Source organism: Hypanus sabinus, chromosome 28 (genome assembly GCF_030144855.1).
Source record: "Hypanus sabinus isolate sHypSab1 chromosome 28, sHypSab1.hap1, whole genome shotgun sequence".
Taxonomy (NCBI): domain Eukaryota; kingdom Metazoa; phylum Chordata; class Chondrichthyes; order Myliobatiformes; family Dasyatidae; genus Hypanus; species Hypanus sabinus.
In genome coordinates this window covers 12,374,481-12,390,814 of record NC_082733.1, presented here as the reverse complement: position 1 = coordinate 12,390,814, position 16,334 = coordinate 12,374,481, and the positions used below count along the sequence as shown (strand labels likewise).

At 38.6% G+C, this 16,334-nt stretch overlaps 1 protein-coding gene across 3 annotated transcripts in view; it reads left to right on the top strand.

The window, feature by feature from the left end:
• asb7 (ankyrin repeat and SOCS box containing 7) overlaps nt 1-16,334 on the top strand; it is a 73,209-nt gene that overhangs the window by 20,992 nt on the left and 35,883 nt on the right. For 2 of the 3 annotated variants that reach the window (XR_009508308.1, XM_059952620.1), the window contains exons 2-3: nt 1,643-1,737; nt 2,837-3,107. Coding sequence is in view for 2 of the 3 variants with exons in the window: in XM_059952620.1 (XP_059808603.1) it covers nt 2,897-3,107 (211 nt within the window). In the remaining variant the exon portion in view is untranslated. The remainder of the gene's footprint in view (nt 1-1,642; nt 1,738-2,836; nt 3,108-16,334) is intronic. The other variant, XM_059952621.1, reaches the window with a different exon arrangement.

Genomic DNA, 16,334 nt, shown 5'->3' with positions numbered 1-16,334 from the left:
AATCTAAAAAAGATGGTGGTTTAGCTTTGCCTAACTTTAGATTTTATTATTGGGTGAATAATATTCGTAACCTAACGTATTGGAAATTAGATTTGGACTCATTATTGTGTCCGCAGTGGGTAAATTTGGAATGCAATGAAGTAAAGGGATATTCTTTATTCTCTGTTCTTGGTTCTTCTCTTCCTGCTGATTTAGTTAAATTTAATAAACAGATATCTAATCCTGTTATTAAACACACATTACGAATTTGGTTTCAATTTCGGAAATTTTTTACTTTGAAAAACTTTGTGCTTGATAGCCCTATTTTATTTAATTTTTTCTTTAAACCTTCCTTGACAGATCAAGCCTTTAGCATATGGAAAAGGAAAGGTATAAAATGTTTTCGTGACCTTTTTTTTGAAGGTACTTTGATGTCTTTTGACCAACTTTCCAATAAATTTAAATTACCTAAATCTAATTTCTTCAGATATTTACAAATCAGAAATTTTTTACATAAAGTTTTACCATCTTTTCCCAACTCAACTTCAACAGATTTCTCAGATTTGATTTTTACCTTAAATTCTTGTCAGAAAGGATTAGTTGCTTTTATTTACAACATGATTATGAAGATACAACCAGAGATGTCTGATAGAATTAAACAACAATGGGAAAAAGAACTTCGATATAATATACCAACAGATAAATGGGAAAAAATTTTACAGATGGTTAATTCTTCTTCTATATGTGCTAAACATGCTTTAATACAATTTAAAATTGTACATAGAGCTTATATGTCTAAAGATAAACTTGCTCGATTTTATTCTCATATTAACCCTCAATGTGATAGATGTCATTCAGAAGTGGCTTCACTGACCCATATGTTTTGGTCATGTCCCACTTTACATAACTATTGGAAGGACATATTCGTTACCATTTCCTCAATTTGGAACATCGATTTACAACCTAACTTTATTACTGCAATCTTTGGTATACCAAATGAGGATGGTAATCAGTTTTCTCCTTCAATCAGACGAATGATTGCTTTTGTAACATTAATGGCCAGAAGGTCTATATTACAAAATTGGAAAGAAGTAAACCCTCCTACCACGTCTCAGTGGCTTTTTCAAACTATTTCTTATCTGAGTTTGGAAAAAATTAGAAGCACTATTTTTGACGTCAATTAAATTTGAAGAAACTTGGGGACCGTTCATCCGACATTTTCATATGAATTAATTTGGCCTTTCCCAGACCTTCTCTCTGTTTATTCTTGTTCAGGTATGGAGTTCCGGAGTTCTTTGACACTATCATATACTTATAAACTGTTATTATTGCCCATGTTAGTTTTAGTTTAGTGTTTGTTTCATATATATATTTTCTTTCACACATCTCTAATTTTTTTTTCTTTTTCTTTTGATGATTAGTTTTGTTTTTTTTTCATATAATTATATAGACTTGATTGATTGATGTACTTTTTTGTTGTTGATGTTTAATAGGATATCATTATCCTATTATTAATGTAATCTTAAGTCTATTATATTCATAACCTATTCATTATTATGTTATGTTTTTTTTATATTTATATGAAACTCAATAAAAAGATTGAAAAAGAAAGAAAAGAACCCTGCAAATTTTGTGGAATTAAGCCTTTGTTTTCTTTTGGTAGTTTTCTTTATTATGCATCTGGTCTTACCTTGAATGTGACACCTAGCTGTGTCTAAATTTGGGAATCTATTCTCTACTCCCATCCCACCTTCGTTGGTGAGAACAAATTTTATTGCATTTACAGTGACATGGTCTTTGATTGAAATAACTTTTATTTCAGTTTAGTTTCGCTAAATTATGTCTCAGTTTAATAAATTACCCTTGGAATAAGTAAATCCTTGCTTTTGTTCTATTATTTTGGTCCTTTGCCAGAACTATACAAAATTGATCAAAATTTTGATCTCTGCTTTCAAAGTGGTCTTAAACACTGCTAATTTTTTGATTTGCCTGCAGTTGCTCTTTTCCCCAAAACCAAACAGTAACACCGCTCTTCCTGGCTTTGCAATAAATAGGCTTGAGTACTCCTGCTGTCCCAGTGAATGCCATGTAGTTGAAATTCCCTAATTTTACTGGCCTCTGATGCTGGGATTTCTCAAAAATTTGCATGTACATTTGCTTTATTATCTTGCTGCTTTGGGACTCCACAGTACAACCCAGCATTGCAATTACTCTTTTTTTATTAATTTGTTTTTTGTGGTGATCTTTTTAGCATCACATCTTTCATCATGGTTACTATTTTGTTTAAATCAATATGCAACTTCCTTTTAGATCCCATTCACTATGGAAACCTTATAACCAGAAATATATAACTGTCACTTTTTGTCATTAAGCAATGTTTCAGTACAACAGTAATATAATACCTTATTTGTTTGTTGTATCCTGAATTTGTATCTTCTGTTAGTGCTCCTCAGTTTGTTTTGAATTTTGTGCTCATTCTGTTGAACTGATCATGAATTGTAATATGGTGGCATATCTTGAAATGAGATTTTTGATGAACTGCTGTCAACTAGTTTTATAGAAGGGCATATGGGCACAAATCTTGAAATTTAAACTCAATGTATTCAGTCGTGAAGATTGGGAATGTTTCAATCTTTTTGATATTATTTGGATGGAGGAATTGTTTTTGAATTTTTTATGTTACTCCAGGCCCCCTCTTTCGATATTTTGGTGAGAATGAAACTTGTAACCCTGAAGTAGGCTTCTGTTTATTGATGGGTTTGCCACCATTTTATTAATTGTATTAGAGGATTTGATTTTTGAAGTTGATTTGAAGAGATGTCATTACATTGAACTAATTTGTGAATTCTTGTTGAAGCTTGAAGAAGGTTTACAACTTTGACCTCATGCATCTATTGTGACAACGTGAGTCACTAGCATGTTCCATCATCACTGTAGAAGAAATCCAGAACTGCAGCAAGAACTGCAAATCCAAAATGCTGTTGCAGCTGGTGATGTTCATACTGTGCGCAAGATGTTGGAGCAAGGCTATTCTCCTAATGGTCGAGATGCTAATGGATGGACACTACTCCATTTCTCTGCAGCTAGAGGCAAGGAGAGATGTGTTCGAGTGTTTTTAGAGCATGGAGGTAAGTGAAGGCAGTACATTAAGTTTAAATTGTTAATTATCTTGCACAGATTGTGATTATTTTAATGCATTGTGAGATATGAAGATCAGATTTCAACACTTATGAAATAAACGGGTTCCTGTTTTATGAATGTCCTCATAATGAATTGTTGTTGTAACACCATTGATTTTCTTTTTGTAGTACATGGTTTCAGTTTGTCCATTTCTTTTTGCTATAGAAATATTGCACCACTCTCCACCGATAAGAATACACTGTATCCAAATAAAGCTTTTCATCCAGGCTTTTGATTTTGTTAAATTTTGTTGACAGATCACTTTCCAGGAATATCATCCTTTTGTAAATTGGGGAATAATGCTTTTTCCTTCTGTAATTTGAACAAGTTATAAATACCCTTCAATCATGGTTAGGAGTTAGATCTCATGGTTGGTTTTGGGAAGCCAAAAGCAAAGTAGATTGGTTGTTTTGTAGATTGGCATAATCCTACTTATTGTACAAAATTGATTGACGTCTCAACTAAAATAGTTCTTTAATGCCAATATATCTCTTGAATTAGAATAAGAACTCATTAGATGCATAGTTTTAATTTGTTTGGTATCATTCTTTGGATAGAGAAATTGGCTTCTCAGATCTAATCAGTATACTCAGGTTGTTAATTTGCAAAGTTAGATGCCTTGATTGTGGAGATATTAGCAGATGCTGGAACAGTGGAACAGAAAATTTCAAACTCTGGTGACAATTTCCTGCTGCCCCTTTTCCCTTTTATTTTTCTCTTTCTCCTTTTGATCCTTCTAGTTCCATTGTCCTACCTTCTAACCTGTCCCCACCCCTGCCTATCACCCACCCTCCCTCTAGTTCTCCTCCTCATCTCCCTCCCTTTTTTCTATTTTCTACTACCTTCTATTAGATTCCATCATTTTCAGCTCGTTTTCTCTTCCACCTACTATCTCCCAGCTTCTGACATCATCCCTACCCTCCCTTCCTTTCATGTACCTACCACCCCCTCACCTGGATCCATCCATCACCTACCAGTTTTTGCTGCACCCTTTCCCTCCACCTTTTTATACTGGCTATCTCTTTCAGTTATGAGGAAGGGTCTTGACCCATATTTTTGACTGTCCGTTTCCCTCCATAGTTTGTTTATTTAGCAATGCAATGCAGAGTAAGCCCCTCTGGCCCTTCAAGCCTTGCCACCCAGACAAACCTGATTAACCTGAACCTAATAGTTACAGTGACCAATTAACTGACTCGGTACATATTTGAACTGTGGCAGGAAACAGAGTGCTCTGAGAAACCATGTGGGTTTTTGTTTGCATTTCATTTTCAGTCTTTCTTGCTTGACTTGCTGAGTTCCTCTGGTGCTTTCTTACGTTGATCTTGATTATGTTTTGTACAGTATGGAATTGACAGTTATTTTTGATTGCACTTGATGCTCCTTCTGGAAGGTCTGATTTAAAAACTGTTGCTGATTCACTATCATTAAATCTGGTGAGCAGGCAAGGTGACCAAGTGCAAAATTTGATATTTAGCACTGAGTCGGCCCTGCTTTCTCGCCACAGGTAGGAAAAACTGACACACAACTCTTGCAACTGTCCTCGTTAGGAATAGACTACATGGCCATTTGATTTCAAGTGTACTGCTTTTTGTATCTCAGTAAACCAACCTTGATGTCTTTTAGCTAACCATCTGCATAGCTCATAAGTTATTCTCTTTGTATTGTAATCCTGCACATCCAACGCATATGCTTTTTGAATTCTGGTGAATCAAATATTTCCAGCATTTCCTGTAGTGTTAGAATAAACATCCATGTGTTCAGACATTCTAAACATGCTGCTCAAACCAGTTCTTTCAATAAGATTCTCCCTTTTACTCTATGTACATTTGTTAGTTATTGCTTCTAAGTGCCATTTTGCTAGAATACACTACTTGATATTGAGCTTCTGCTAAACTAGTGGTCACCAACCTTTTGAAGCCCAAGATCCCTTAACTCGGTCTTAGTGAAAGGCAAGATCGACTCCAAATCGATTAGTTACACGCATGCACACCGGGGCAGAAAAGACCGGAAGTAGAAATAATGTATGAACACCAGGGGTTACCCTTTTTTTGCACCATGGAACAGTTTAATATTGACTATATTCTTGCGGACCGGTCAATGGTGGGGGGGGAGGTGGCTGAGGGTTGTGTTAAACCCAACTGGAATACAGCGATACTCGAAGCAGGTTCCTTATGTCCAGTCTATTCCGCAATTTAGTTTACGTGCTCTCAGCACCTAGCTTCTGTCCCGCTTGCTCACGTTTTTTCCGCTTTAAAAACTCAACGGGTTTGTCCTTAAGTGCAGGGTGTTTGGACTCAGGGTACCCTAGCAATTTTGAGGGCTTCATTGCCTCATTAGATAGCCTCCAGGCTCGAACTCCAGCTTCCCGCCCGCGGCTTGTCGTAGGTGGGGTGAGAGGACAAGGTAAGGGCCAGAGGTGCCGGAGCCGTGGCGGTCACAGTCCGAGAGAGCGACTGACACAGAGAGGTGTGCGACAGGGCACCTGCCCGCTGCCTTTGTAGGATCTATCTGCCGACAAAAGTTTGTTTCAGTAGATTGCAGCAACGAAACCCTGAGCCTGAATTAAGTTGTCTGCGAATATTTTAGCACCCGGTTCCCCACGAACATTTGGTGTGGTAAACAGGTTTAGAGGCGGCGCTCATCTGTCTGAGCTCCAAGTCAGTAGCAACGGCACTTCCCGCCGGCCCCACGAAGTGGCCAGTTACCCGAGGCCAACCAGTGGTCCCTGGGATACTTGGGTAATGACCTCGCGTGTATTCAAGTTCAACAGTGGGCGTGACAGGAAATGAGCAAAAGTGCAGCTGACTCATATTGTTTCCTCACGGCCCAGTGGTTGGGGACCACTGAAGTTCACTGCGTAGTGGGGGGGAGCTACACGCATGCTCACTGGGCAAAAAGAACGGAACTAAAACCCCGCAACCCGGAAACAATCTCTTGACAGTTTTTGTGTATTTATTTTTCATTTTTTCTCGGGATTTACTGGGAAAGTCTCAAAGATAGACGGGTTGGTGACCACTATGCTAAACCAAGATATCCATGCTCCATCCCTATCTATCTTAGTGTCAGCTGTGATTATTAACCTCTGAGTATTTTGCCTCACGTATAGACAAGGAGGAAAGTGTTGTCTCATCTGATTTTTTTGATTTGGGAACAGCATTGTATTAAATACAGTATAAATCTACATTAGAGTACTAACTGGGCTCCATTTTGCAGGGAGCATGTTAAAGCATTGGATAAATTAGAGAAGTACAAAGATATCATAATACAGAAGTTCTATTTAGTGAGAAAGATTGAATAAAAGGAGAATTCTAAATAAGAGGACTCAGTCTGGAGTTGGAGGTCACAAAATTTATCACTTGATTTCCAAAACTTGGTTGTGGAGACACCATTAGCCACTTGCAGCTAACTGCTTGTTCCAGATTTTTAAACCAAAAGGGTTGAATGTGGAGTATAAATAATCAATAGTAATTAACACTTCCAGGAATTGGGCAATAGTGCCTTGCCAGCCCTGCCAAAATTCTGTAAATTAATTTAAACATTAAGAAAATTAAGAAAAGATTTATGCAAAGCTGAGAAGATGGGATTTTACAACATTTTAGTGATTAAAGCACATAGCTTTGAATTTTTGAGGGGCAATTGAAATATATGATGCAGAAACTAATTTGGCAGGTGGATGGGGTCCAGAGCACCAGATCAGAAAGTGGAGTGATGGAGAGGAAGATTGATGTCAAGGCCAGTAATAATAGGCAGGAGCAAAGTAATAGATTCGATGAGATGGATTGTTTGAAGTGTGTGTATTTTAAAGCTAGGAGTATCGTGGGTAAAAGTGATGAACAAGAGAATGGATTAGTAGATGGAAATATGATGTGGTCAATACACAGACTTGGTTGAGAAACAAACAGGAATGGGTGCTTAGTGTCTCAGGGTTTCAATGTTTTCTAAAAAATAGAGGGAGGTAAGAGGTTGGGGGAGTTGGTCTACTAATCAGGGACAATATCACAGCTGCACTCAGTGCACATAATGGAGGGCTCGTCTACTGAATCAAAATGGGTTGATCTCAAAAATAGGAAGGTGCGATTACTCTGGGATTGGTATATTGAGGTGGGATATGCAGGCAGATTAAGGAGAGATGGAAAACAATATCATTGTTGTCATTGGCGGCATCAACGTTCTTAATATAAACTGGAATATCTGAGTGTTAGAGGTTTAGACGGGGCAGAATTTGTTCGGTGCATCAAGAATGGGGTTTCTTAAATCAATAAATAGATTATTCAGCAAGAGTAGGGGCTGTACTGGACCTGGTGATGGGTAATGAGCCTGGCCAGGTGACCATTTCAGTGGGTGAGCAGTTGGAGAACTGTGACCACAATTCAAGTTTTAATATAGTTATAGGTGAGTATGGACCTTTTGGGAGAGTATTAAATTGGAGCAGGGCAATTTAAGCGAGCATTAGGCAGAGAGCAAATGGGACAAGTCATGTTTTACTAGACTGAGTTTTTTGCTGAGGTGATGCAGGTGATGGAGATACGGCTGTGGATATTGTCTACCTGGATTTTAGTAAGGCATTTGACAAGGTCCATCATGAGAAGCTCATCTAAAAGATTAAGATGCATGGGATCCTTGGTGAATTGGCCATTTGGATTCAGAACTGGCTTTCCTGTAGAAGACAAGGTAGTGGTCGAAGGGATGTACTAGGTGGAGGGCTGTGATTAGTCATTTTCCACAAGGATCTATACTAGGACCTCTGCTGTTTGTGATATGTATAAATAACATGGATGAAAATATTGATGGATGGGTAAAGATTGTTGGTGGTGTGGGTAGCATAAAATGGCAGATGGAATTTAACCTAGTGTCATACTGCAGCTTGGTAGGTTAAATGTAAAGAGTCAGTACACTATTAAAGGCAAGAACCTTAACAGTGTTGATGAACAGAGGGATCTCGGGGTGCAAGTTCATACACCCTGATAGTGGCTACAGAGGTTGATAGGCTTGTTAAGAATGCACATGGCATTCTTGTCTATATTAGTCGATGCATTAAGCGCAATAGTCAGGAGGTTATGTTGCAGCTTTAAAAATCTGCATCTGGAGTATTACATACAGTTATGGTTGCCCAATTGTAAAAAATTTTGAGGCTTTGGAGAGGGTGCAGAAGAGGTTTACCAGGATGTTGCCTGGATTAGAAAGCATATGATATAACAAGAGGTTGGCCAAACTTGTCAAGAACAGCGGAGGGGAGATCTGATAGAGGTTTATAAGATAATGAGAGGCATAGATAAACAGACAACATCTACTTCCAAGGGTTGAACTGTCTAATACCAGAGGGCATGCATTTAAGATGAGAGGGGCAAGTTTTTAAACAGAGGTGAGTGCCTGGAATAGGTTGCCTGAGGTGCTGATAGTGGCAGAAACATTAGAGACTATTAATAGATGTTTAGATAAGCGCATGAATGTGAGAATCATGGAAGGATATTGACATTGTGCAGGGAAAAGAAATTAGTTAGCCATTTGATTACTAATTTAATTGGTTCAGCACAACATTGTGGGCCAAAGGCCTCTGTTCTTGTACTGTACTGTTCTATGTTTCTTGTTCTAAAAAAGAGTTAAGGGATGAAGTGTGATGGGCAGGAATTGTTACAGTAAAATTTGGGCTTAATGGCTTAATCATTTTTTTCCATTGTTACAGGTCTAATAGGAATAAGAAACTACAATAGAGGTGGAGATTGCATTGTTCCCTGAAGTGCAATTCTCCACCTCTAATTCTGATGTTGTACCTTTGCAACTAGAATGTTTTCAATGTTGAATTGCTCTCAAATTAAATTCTGACATTGAGTGTCATAATATTTTTTGCATCTGTCACTCGAGTCCTCATGAGCAACCCTGAGGATTGAGAACAGTTTAAAATTTGGCAAAAATAAATTAAGTCAAGAACAAGCTAGAAGCAATAGAATTTATAATGAGTAAACAGAAACACCAGACATATTAAGCAAATGCTTGTATTATTTCTTCACAGAAGAAGACACTGTCTCAAAAATGCCAGGAAATCAATATAATGAAATGAGTTATAGGGTGTTAGTATTAGCTTTCTTAAATTCTTGGGGAAATTAATGGAATCTGAGTACTAAAAGAAATAACCAAGCAACTATTGGATGTTATCCTTAAACACACCATTGGTCAGACTTTCCAATCACAAAAGCAATCTTCCATCATCATGCTCTGCCTCTAATTTCCAAGCCAATTTTGGATCCACTTTGACCTGGATCAATTAGCCTATAATATTTTTGATTTGCTCTCCTTAAAGCCCTTACTAAAGTTTACATGGAAACATTAATTGCACTTTAGTACTGGCCAAAGACCTGTGCCGATCAGCTGGCTGGTGTGTTTATTGAGATCTTTAACCTCTTGCTTTGGCAGTATGACATACCCATAAGTTTCAAGCAGCTTCATTTGTACTGGTACCCAAGAACAAGGTGACCTGCCTCAATGTCTATTGCCCAGTAGCGCCTAGATACACAGAGGTGAAGTGTTTTGAGAGGTTGGTGATGAAACATACCAACTCCTGTCTGATAAGTGACTTAGGTCTATTCCGATTTGCCTACTGGAGCAACAGGTCTGCTGTAGGTGCCATCTTGTTGGCTGTTTATTCAACTTTGGAACATCTGGACAGTAAAGATGCATACATCAGGATGCTCTTTATTGACTACAGCTTAGTAGTCAATACCACCATTCCCTGAAAATTGATCAATATGCTTTAAGACCTTGGGCTCAATACCTCCCTTATTTACAGACTCCAGTCAGCTCAGATTGGCAACAAAATCTGCTCCACAATCTCTATCAGCACAGGTACACCACCCCTTGACCTACTTGATTTACGCTTATGGTGTGGCTAGGCACAGCTCCAGTGCCATATTCAAGTTTGCTGATGACAGTACTGTTGTGAGCTGAATTAAAGGTCAGCATATAGGACAGAGATCGAAAATCTTGCTGAGTAGCATCATAACAACAACCTCTTAATGTCAGCAAGACCAAGGAGCTTCAAGGGAAGAAAATCTGAGGTTCCTGAGCCAGTCCTCATAGGAGGATCAGGGGTGACAAGGGTCAGCACCTTTAAGTTACTAGGTGTTATTATTTTGGAGAACCTGTCCTGGGCTCAGCACGTAGGTACAATTACGAAGAAAGTGCAGCAGTGCCTCTACTTCGTTAGAAGTTTGCAGAGATTCAGCATGACATCTAAAACCTTGACAAACTTCTGTAGAGTATATTGTAGAGTATATTGACCGGTGCATTATAGCTTGTTATGGAAACACTAATGCCCTTGAATGGAAATGTAGTGGATATGACCCAATCCATTACAGGTAAAGCTCTCCATCCACTGAGCACATCTACATGAAACTTGTCACAGGAAAGCAGCATCTATCATCAGAGGCTTCTTCAGCCTAGGACATACTCTCTTCATGCTGCTTTCATCAGGAAGAAGGTACAAGAGACTCAGGACTCACACCAACAGATTCAGAAACAGTTACTACCCCTCAACCTTCAGGCTCTTGAATCAACTTCACTTGCTGCATCATTGAAATATCCGCATAACCAATGGACTCTCAAGGACACTTCATCTCATGTTTTGATATTTATTGCTTATTTATTTACTATTTCTTCTTTTTGTATTTGTGTAGTTTGTCTTCTGCAGTCTGGTTGAATGTCCTAATAGAGCGATATTCATTAGATTTATTGAGTATACTTGCAAGAAAAAGAATGGGTTGTATATGGTGACATGTATGTACTTTGATAATAAGAGTTACTTAGAATTTTCCTCAAAGCGTTTTGTTGCCTCTTCAAAAAAAGATCAAATTTGCAACTCATCAGGCCCACAAATACATCTATAAACTTTTTAATAGTAAGATCTTAAGAGTTAGAAGCAGGAGTAAATCATTGGTTTCATGTGTTGATGTATTATGTTTCCCTGACAAACGTTGGGACTATGGAATGCGGAGTATTATAACTTGGGAAACTTTTCATTCATAAGTTTTAATTTACCTAAAATTTTCAAATTGGCCCTTTCAAATACATAGGAATTCGTAAACATCTTTAACACAAGTTTACACTAGCTGTGCACAACTGTAAATGTCCTGTTTCCTGTCCAAGATTAATTGGATATCAGAATTTTCCTTGTGGAAAATTTATGAAAAATTTAAATTGCTGGTGGTGACAACATGGTTTTCTTTTGTGATGTAATAACTGGTTCTAGCGAATTCAGAATATTTCAGCTTCAGTAGATCAGTTTTCTTGATCCTCACTGTGGATAGGTCATTCCAGCCTTGACCCAACCCTGAATTGGATCCATTTATATATATACGGGATCATATAATCAGCCTTTTATGGTTTGGCTTCCATGATGACAATATTCTGGGCAAACTGAGCTACCCAAGTACAAGTTGACAGGGGTGAAATAGGGAATTAGTGGGCTGAGTGATGATTTAATGTGCAATATTGTTTTCTAGTTTTCAAAATTCCTTGTTTGCAAAAGATTTTAAATCTGTTTGCCACTATAGGCAACAATTGGGGGGAATGTTCTATTACAAAATTTACTGATTTTTCTATTGTATATATTTGCACATTAATTTTGTATCATGTTAATAAAATGTTGTTATGACACTTTGCTGCTTTTCTTAATGTTTGCCCTGTGGATCTCCAGTCTAAGCATTCCCTGTTACATTTTCAATTTCACTTCAACTGCTGAAATAATCATCTCTTGATAAGTTTCTCTTACAAGGTTATATGATGCTTAACCATGTACCTTGGATACCATTTTACTTTATGTTATTACTTTATTGCAACTATTTAAACTCCATCTGACTAGCAGGCACTTTGGTTGTCAGATTTTTTTGCCTCTAATCAAGCCAGTTGAATAATTTTTCAATTTTAATCATAATTATGCACATGATGTATATTTTAATTGAACTTTTATATTGTTGCTTATTATTTTAGCACTTCTCTAACATTGTAAGTGATTCAAAGTGCCATGAAGATGTATAATACAGCAATTGGAGAAGGGAGCTCTACTCCCTCTGCACATTCATCCATCTCTGGATTGTAGGTGGTATTGGGTGGGATTTGTTCTTTGTACTCTCAGTACTTTTATTTTCTACACATTGTCTAGGATGGGTTCCCAACCTCTCTTATGCCATGGACCCCTTCTATTAACTGAGGGGTCCATGGACCCCAGATAGGAATCCCTGGTCTAGGACCAGGCTTTTATGATGTTTATCTGCTTTGATTCTAAGTGGGCTTCATGATGTAATTTCTTTAAAATTCCTGTTCATAATAAATAAAGTCTTAATAGAACATAGCAGATTTTATATATACACACACACATTGCTATTTGCTTGTAAAGATGCTAACCAGTTTGTTTCAAAGCAAAAATTAGTATTAAATGGTGATGTGCAGTTCAAACCACTGTTCAAGATTTTTGTTTACAACTAAGAATTTCCAAACTGACAAACTTTAGCAAAAGTATCTTAAGTGGGAAACCACTTAAAAACTAAGAGGGAGAATGGAGTGGAAGAATATGACTTTAAAAATGTTAGATCTGGAGGAGGGGAGGTCTTCTTGCACTGATGGGTAAGTTTCCAGTTAGTGTGGCCATCTGAACAAAAGGATATTTGTCTACATTGCAAGTGTGTTTTTAATTCTTTCACAGCAATCTTGGACAAGCATCCCTTTGGACTTTGAGATATACAGGTCATGTGCTTTGTGTTTTAAGGGCTAACTGCAATATGCTAGATATGATGTTTGCCTTTGTTTCCAGCTGAAACCTCACTGGCTGCAGAGTTAGACTGGGAGCTTGGTCTTTTTCCTGGTATTAGGTGTGCACCTATCATACACTATATCTTTCTGTTGCCAATAGAAATTGGGCTGAAAGGTCAAAAGACATCATTGTGCATCACTGTCAATATAACATGGAGAACATTCCTATTTATTGCTTTTCTTGCTATTTAAAAAGACATTTCTGAAATCTGAAGACTTGAATGAGCAATTTAAGAATTAATTTTAGGCTGCCTGGAAGCTATAGAGTCAGTACTTAGTTGCTGAGACCTTCATTTCGAAGGTGTTTTGGTTATGCGGGGAGCAGTCAATTTTATCTCACTCCTGTATGCCACCTCCTTGCAATCTGAGATTCTGCCAACAACAGTGCTCTCATCAGCAAATTTATACAATGTCTGCACTCCAGTTTTAAAAGAAATGGCTGCGCTGAGGTTCTTCAAAATTTATTTGTTCCAGGAGGGTCCTGGCAGATGAGAAATCAATAGATGTGTTCTTGCTCAAGAAGGAACAAGCCCCCCCAAAAAAGAGAATTCTAGGCAAGTTAGTTTAACATTTATTAAGGTGATGCATGAGTCCATAATGAAGAAAAGCCTAATACAGTCAAACTGATGGAGGAAAATGTGATGATAATGTATTTGGATTTCTAAATGAGGGCCTCCGAAAAGGCTACTGCACTTGATAAGACATTGTGAAGAAGTGTGTTAATGTTAGTTAAAGATTGCATTTGAGATGGTTAAAATAATGAGCTGTTTTCAAACTGGAAAGTAAATAGTGGGGTGCAGGAGGATCTCTGCTTTGTCTTCAATCATTTAATGTCTCGGGAAGTAGTGTTGTGCAGAGTGCAGGTGTCATTGTTTGTTGATAAGACATAGGAGCAGCATTTGGCCCATCGCGTCTCCCCGTCATTCCATCATTATTATCCCCTTAAACCCCGTTCTCCTACCTTCCCTCTGCAACCTTTGTCACCTTTACTAATCATAAACCTATCAACCGCTGCTTTAAATATACCCAAAAACTTGGCAACCACAGACCTCTGCAGCAATAAATTCCATAGATTTGTCACATTCTGACAAAAGGTCCTCCTCATGTCAAGAGACAATAGGTGCAGGAGTAGGCCATTCGGCCCTTCGAACCAGCACCACCGTTCAATGTGATCATGGCTGATCATCCACAATCAGTACCCTGTTCCTGCCTTCACCCCATATCCCTTGATTCCGCTATCTTTAAGAGCTCTATCTAACCCTTTCTTGAAAGCATCCAGAGAATTGGCCTCCACTGCCTTCTGAGGCAGAGCATTCCACAGATCCACAACTCTCTGGGTGAAAAAGTTTTTTCCTCAACTCCATTCTAAATGGCCTCTGGTTCTGGACTCGCCCCAACATCGGGAACGTGTTTCCTGCCTCTAGCGTGTCCAATCCCTTAATAATCTTATATGTTTCAATCAGATCCCCTCTCATCCTTCTAAATTCCAGTGTATACAAGCCCAGTCGCTCCAATCTTTCAACATATGACAGTCCCACCATCCTGGGAATCAACTTCGTGAACCTACGCTGCACTCCCTCAATAGCAAGAATGTCCTTCCTCAAATTTGGAGACCAAAACTGAACACAGTACTCCAAGTGTGGTCTCACCAGGGCCCTGTATAACTGCAGAAGGACCTCTTTGCTTCTATACTCAACTCACCTTGTTATGAAGGCCATTAGCTTTCTTCACTGCCTGCTGTACCTGCATGCTTACTTTCAGTGACTGATGAACAAGGACACCTAGATCTCGTTGTACTTCCCCTTTTCCTAACTTGACACCATTCAGATAGTAATCTGCCTTCCTGTTCTTGCCAACAAAGTGGATAACCTCACATTTAACCACACTAAACTGCATCTGTCTGTTCTAAACTGGTATGTCTGTTCTAAAAGGATGTCCTATTCTAAGACTGTGCCCTCTGGTCTTAAGACTCACACACTATAGGTAGGGAGGGCTTTTCCTGTGATGGGCCGGGCCATACTTATTTATTTTGTAGGCTTTTCGATTCAAGAGCATTGGTGTTTCTATACCAGGCTGTGTTGCAACCAATCAATAAGTTCTACCAAACATGCAGCAATAAGTTCCATAGATTCATCACATTCTAACAAAAAGTCCTCCTCATATCTATTCTAAAGGGATATCCTATTCAAGATTGTGTCCTCTGGTCTTAGACTCCCACACTATAGGAAATATTCTCTCCTTGTCCACTGTTAGCTAATCCTTTCATTAGTAGATAGATGTCAATGAGATCCTCCCCGTTCATTTTTCTCAACTGCAGTGAATACAAAGTTCAAAGTGCGCATATGTCAAATCCTGAGATTCATTTTTTGCAGGCATTTGCAGTAAATACAAGAAATACAGTAGAATCAGTAAAAGATCACCCCCAGCAATAGACATACAGTTGATATACAAAAGACAACTAGCTGTGCAAATACAAAAAGTAATAATAAATAAGCAATAATTATGAGACTATATAAGAGCTTGCCCTGGATGGTGGGGGTCCTTGATGGGTGCTGCTTTTCCACATCAGCACTCCATGTACTTGTGCTCAGTGGTAGGGAGGGATTTTCCTGTGATGGGCCAGGCCATACTTATTACTTTTTGTAGGCTTTTCGATTCAAGAGCATTCGTGTTTCCATACCAGGCTGTGTTGCTACCAATCAATAAACTCTCTACCACACATCTATAGAAGTTTGTCAAAGTTTTCGATGACATGTCAAATCTTTACAAACATAGTCATAGAGAGTGTAGAAACAGACCCTTTGGCCCATCTAATCCATGCAGAAACCATTACTCCCTACTGCCTACTTCCATCGATCTGCATTAGGACCATAACCCTCCATTGCCCTACTATCCATGCACCTACCCAAGTTTCTCTTAAATGTGAAGATCAAGCTTGTATGGACCACTTGTGCTGGCAGCTCATTCCACACTCACTTGACCCTTAGAGTGAAAGGTTTCCTCTTGTGTTCCCCTGAAGCTTCTCACCTTTCACCCTTAAGCTATGACCTCTGGTTGTAGTCCCACCCTACCGCAGTAGAAAAACATCTAAATGTAGAGGTGCTGTGATGCTTTCTTTTTAATGGCACTTGCGTGCTGGACCCTGAAACGATAACACCTAGGAATGTAAAGTTGCTGACCCTCGCCCCCAGTGAGAACTGGCTCATGGACCTCCAGTTTCTTCCTCCTAAAGTCAATAATCAGGACTTTGGTCTTTCTGACATGGAGTGAAAGGTTGTGTGGTGCCACTCAGCCAGACTTTTAGTCTCCCTTCTACATGCTGATTTGGCTAATAACAATGGTGTCTTCAGCAAATTTAAATATGGCATTGGAGC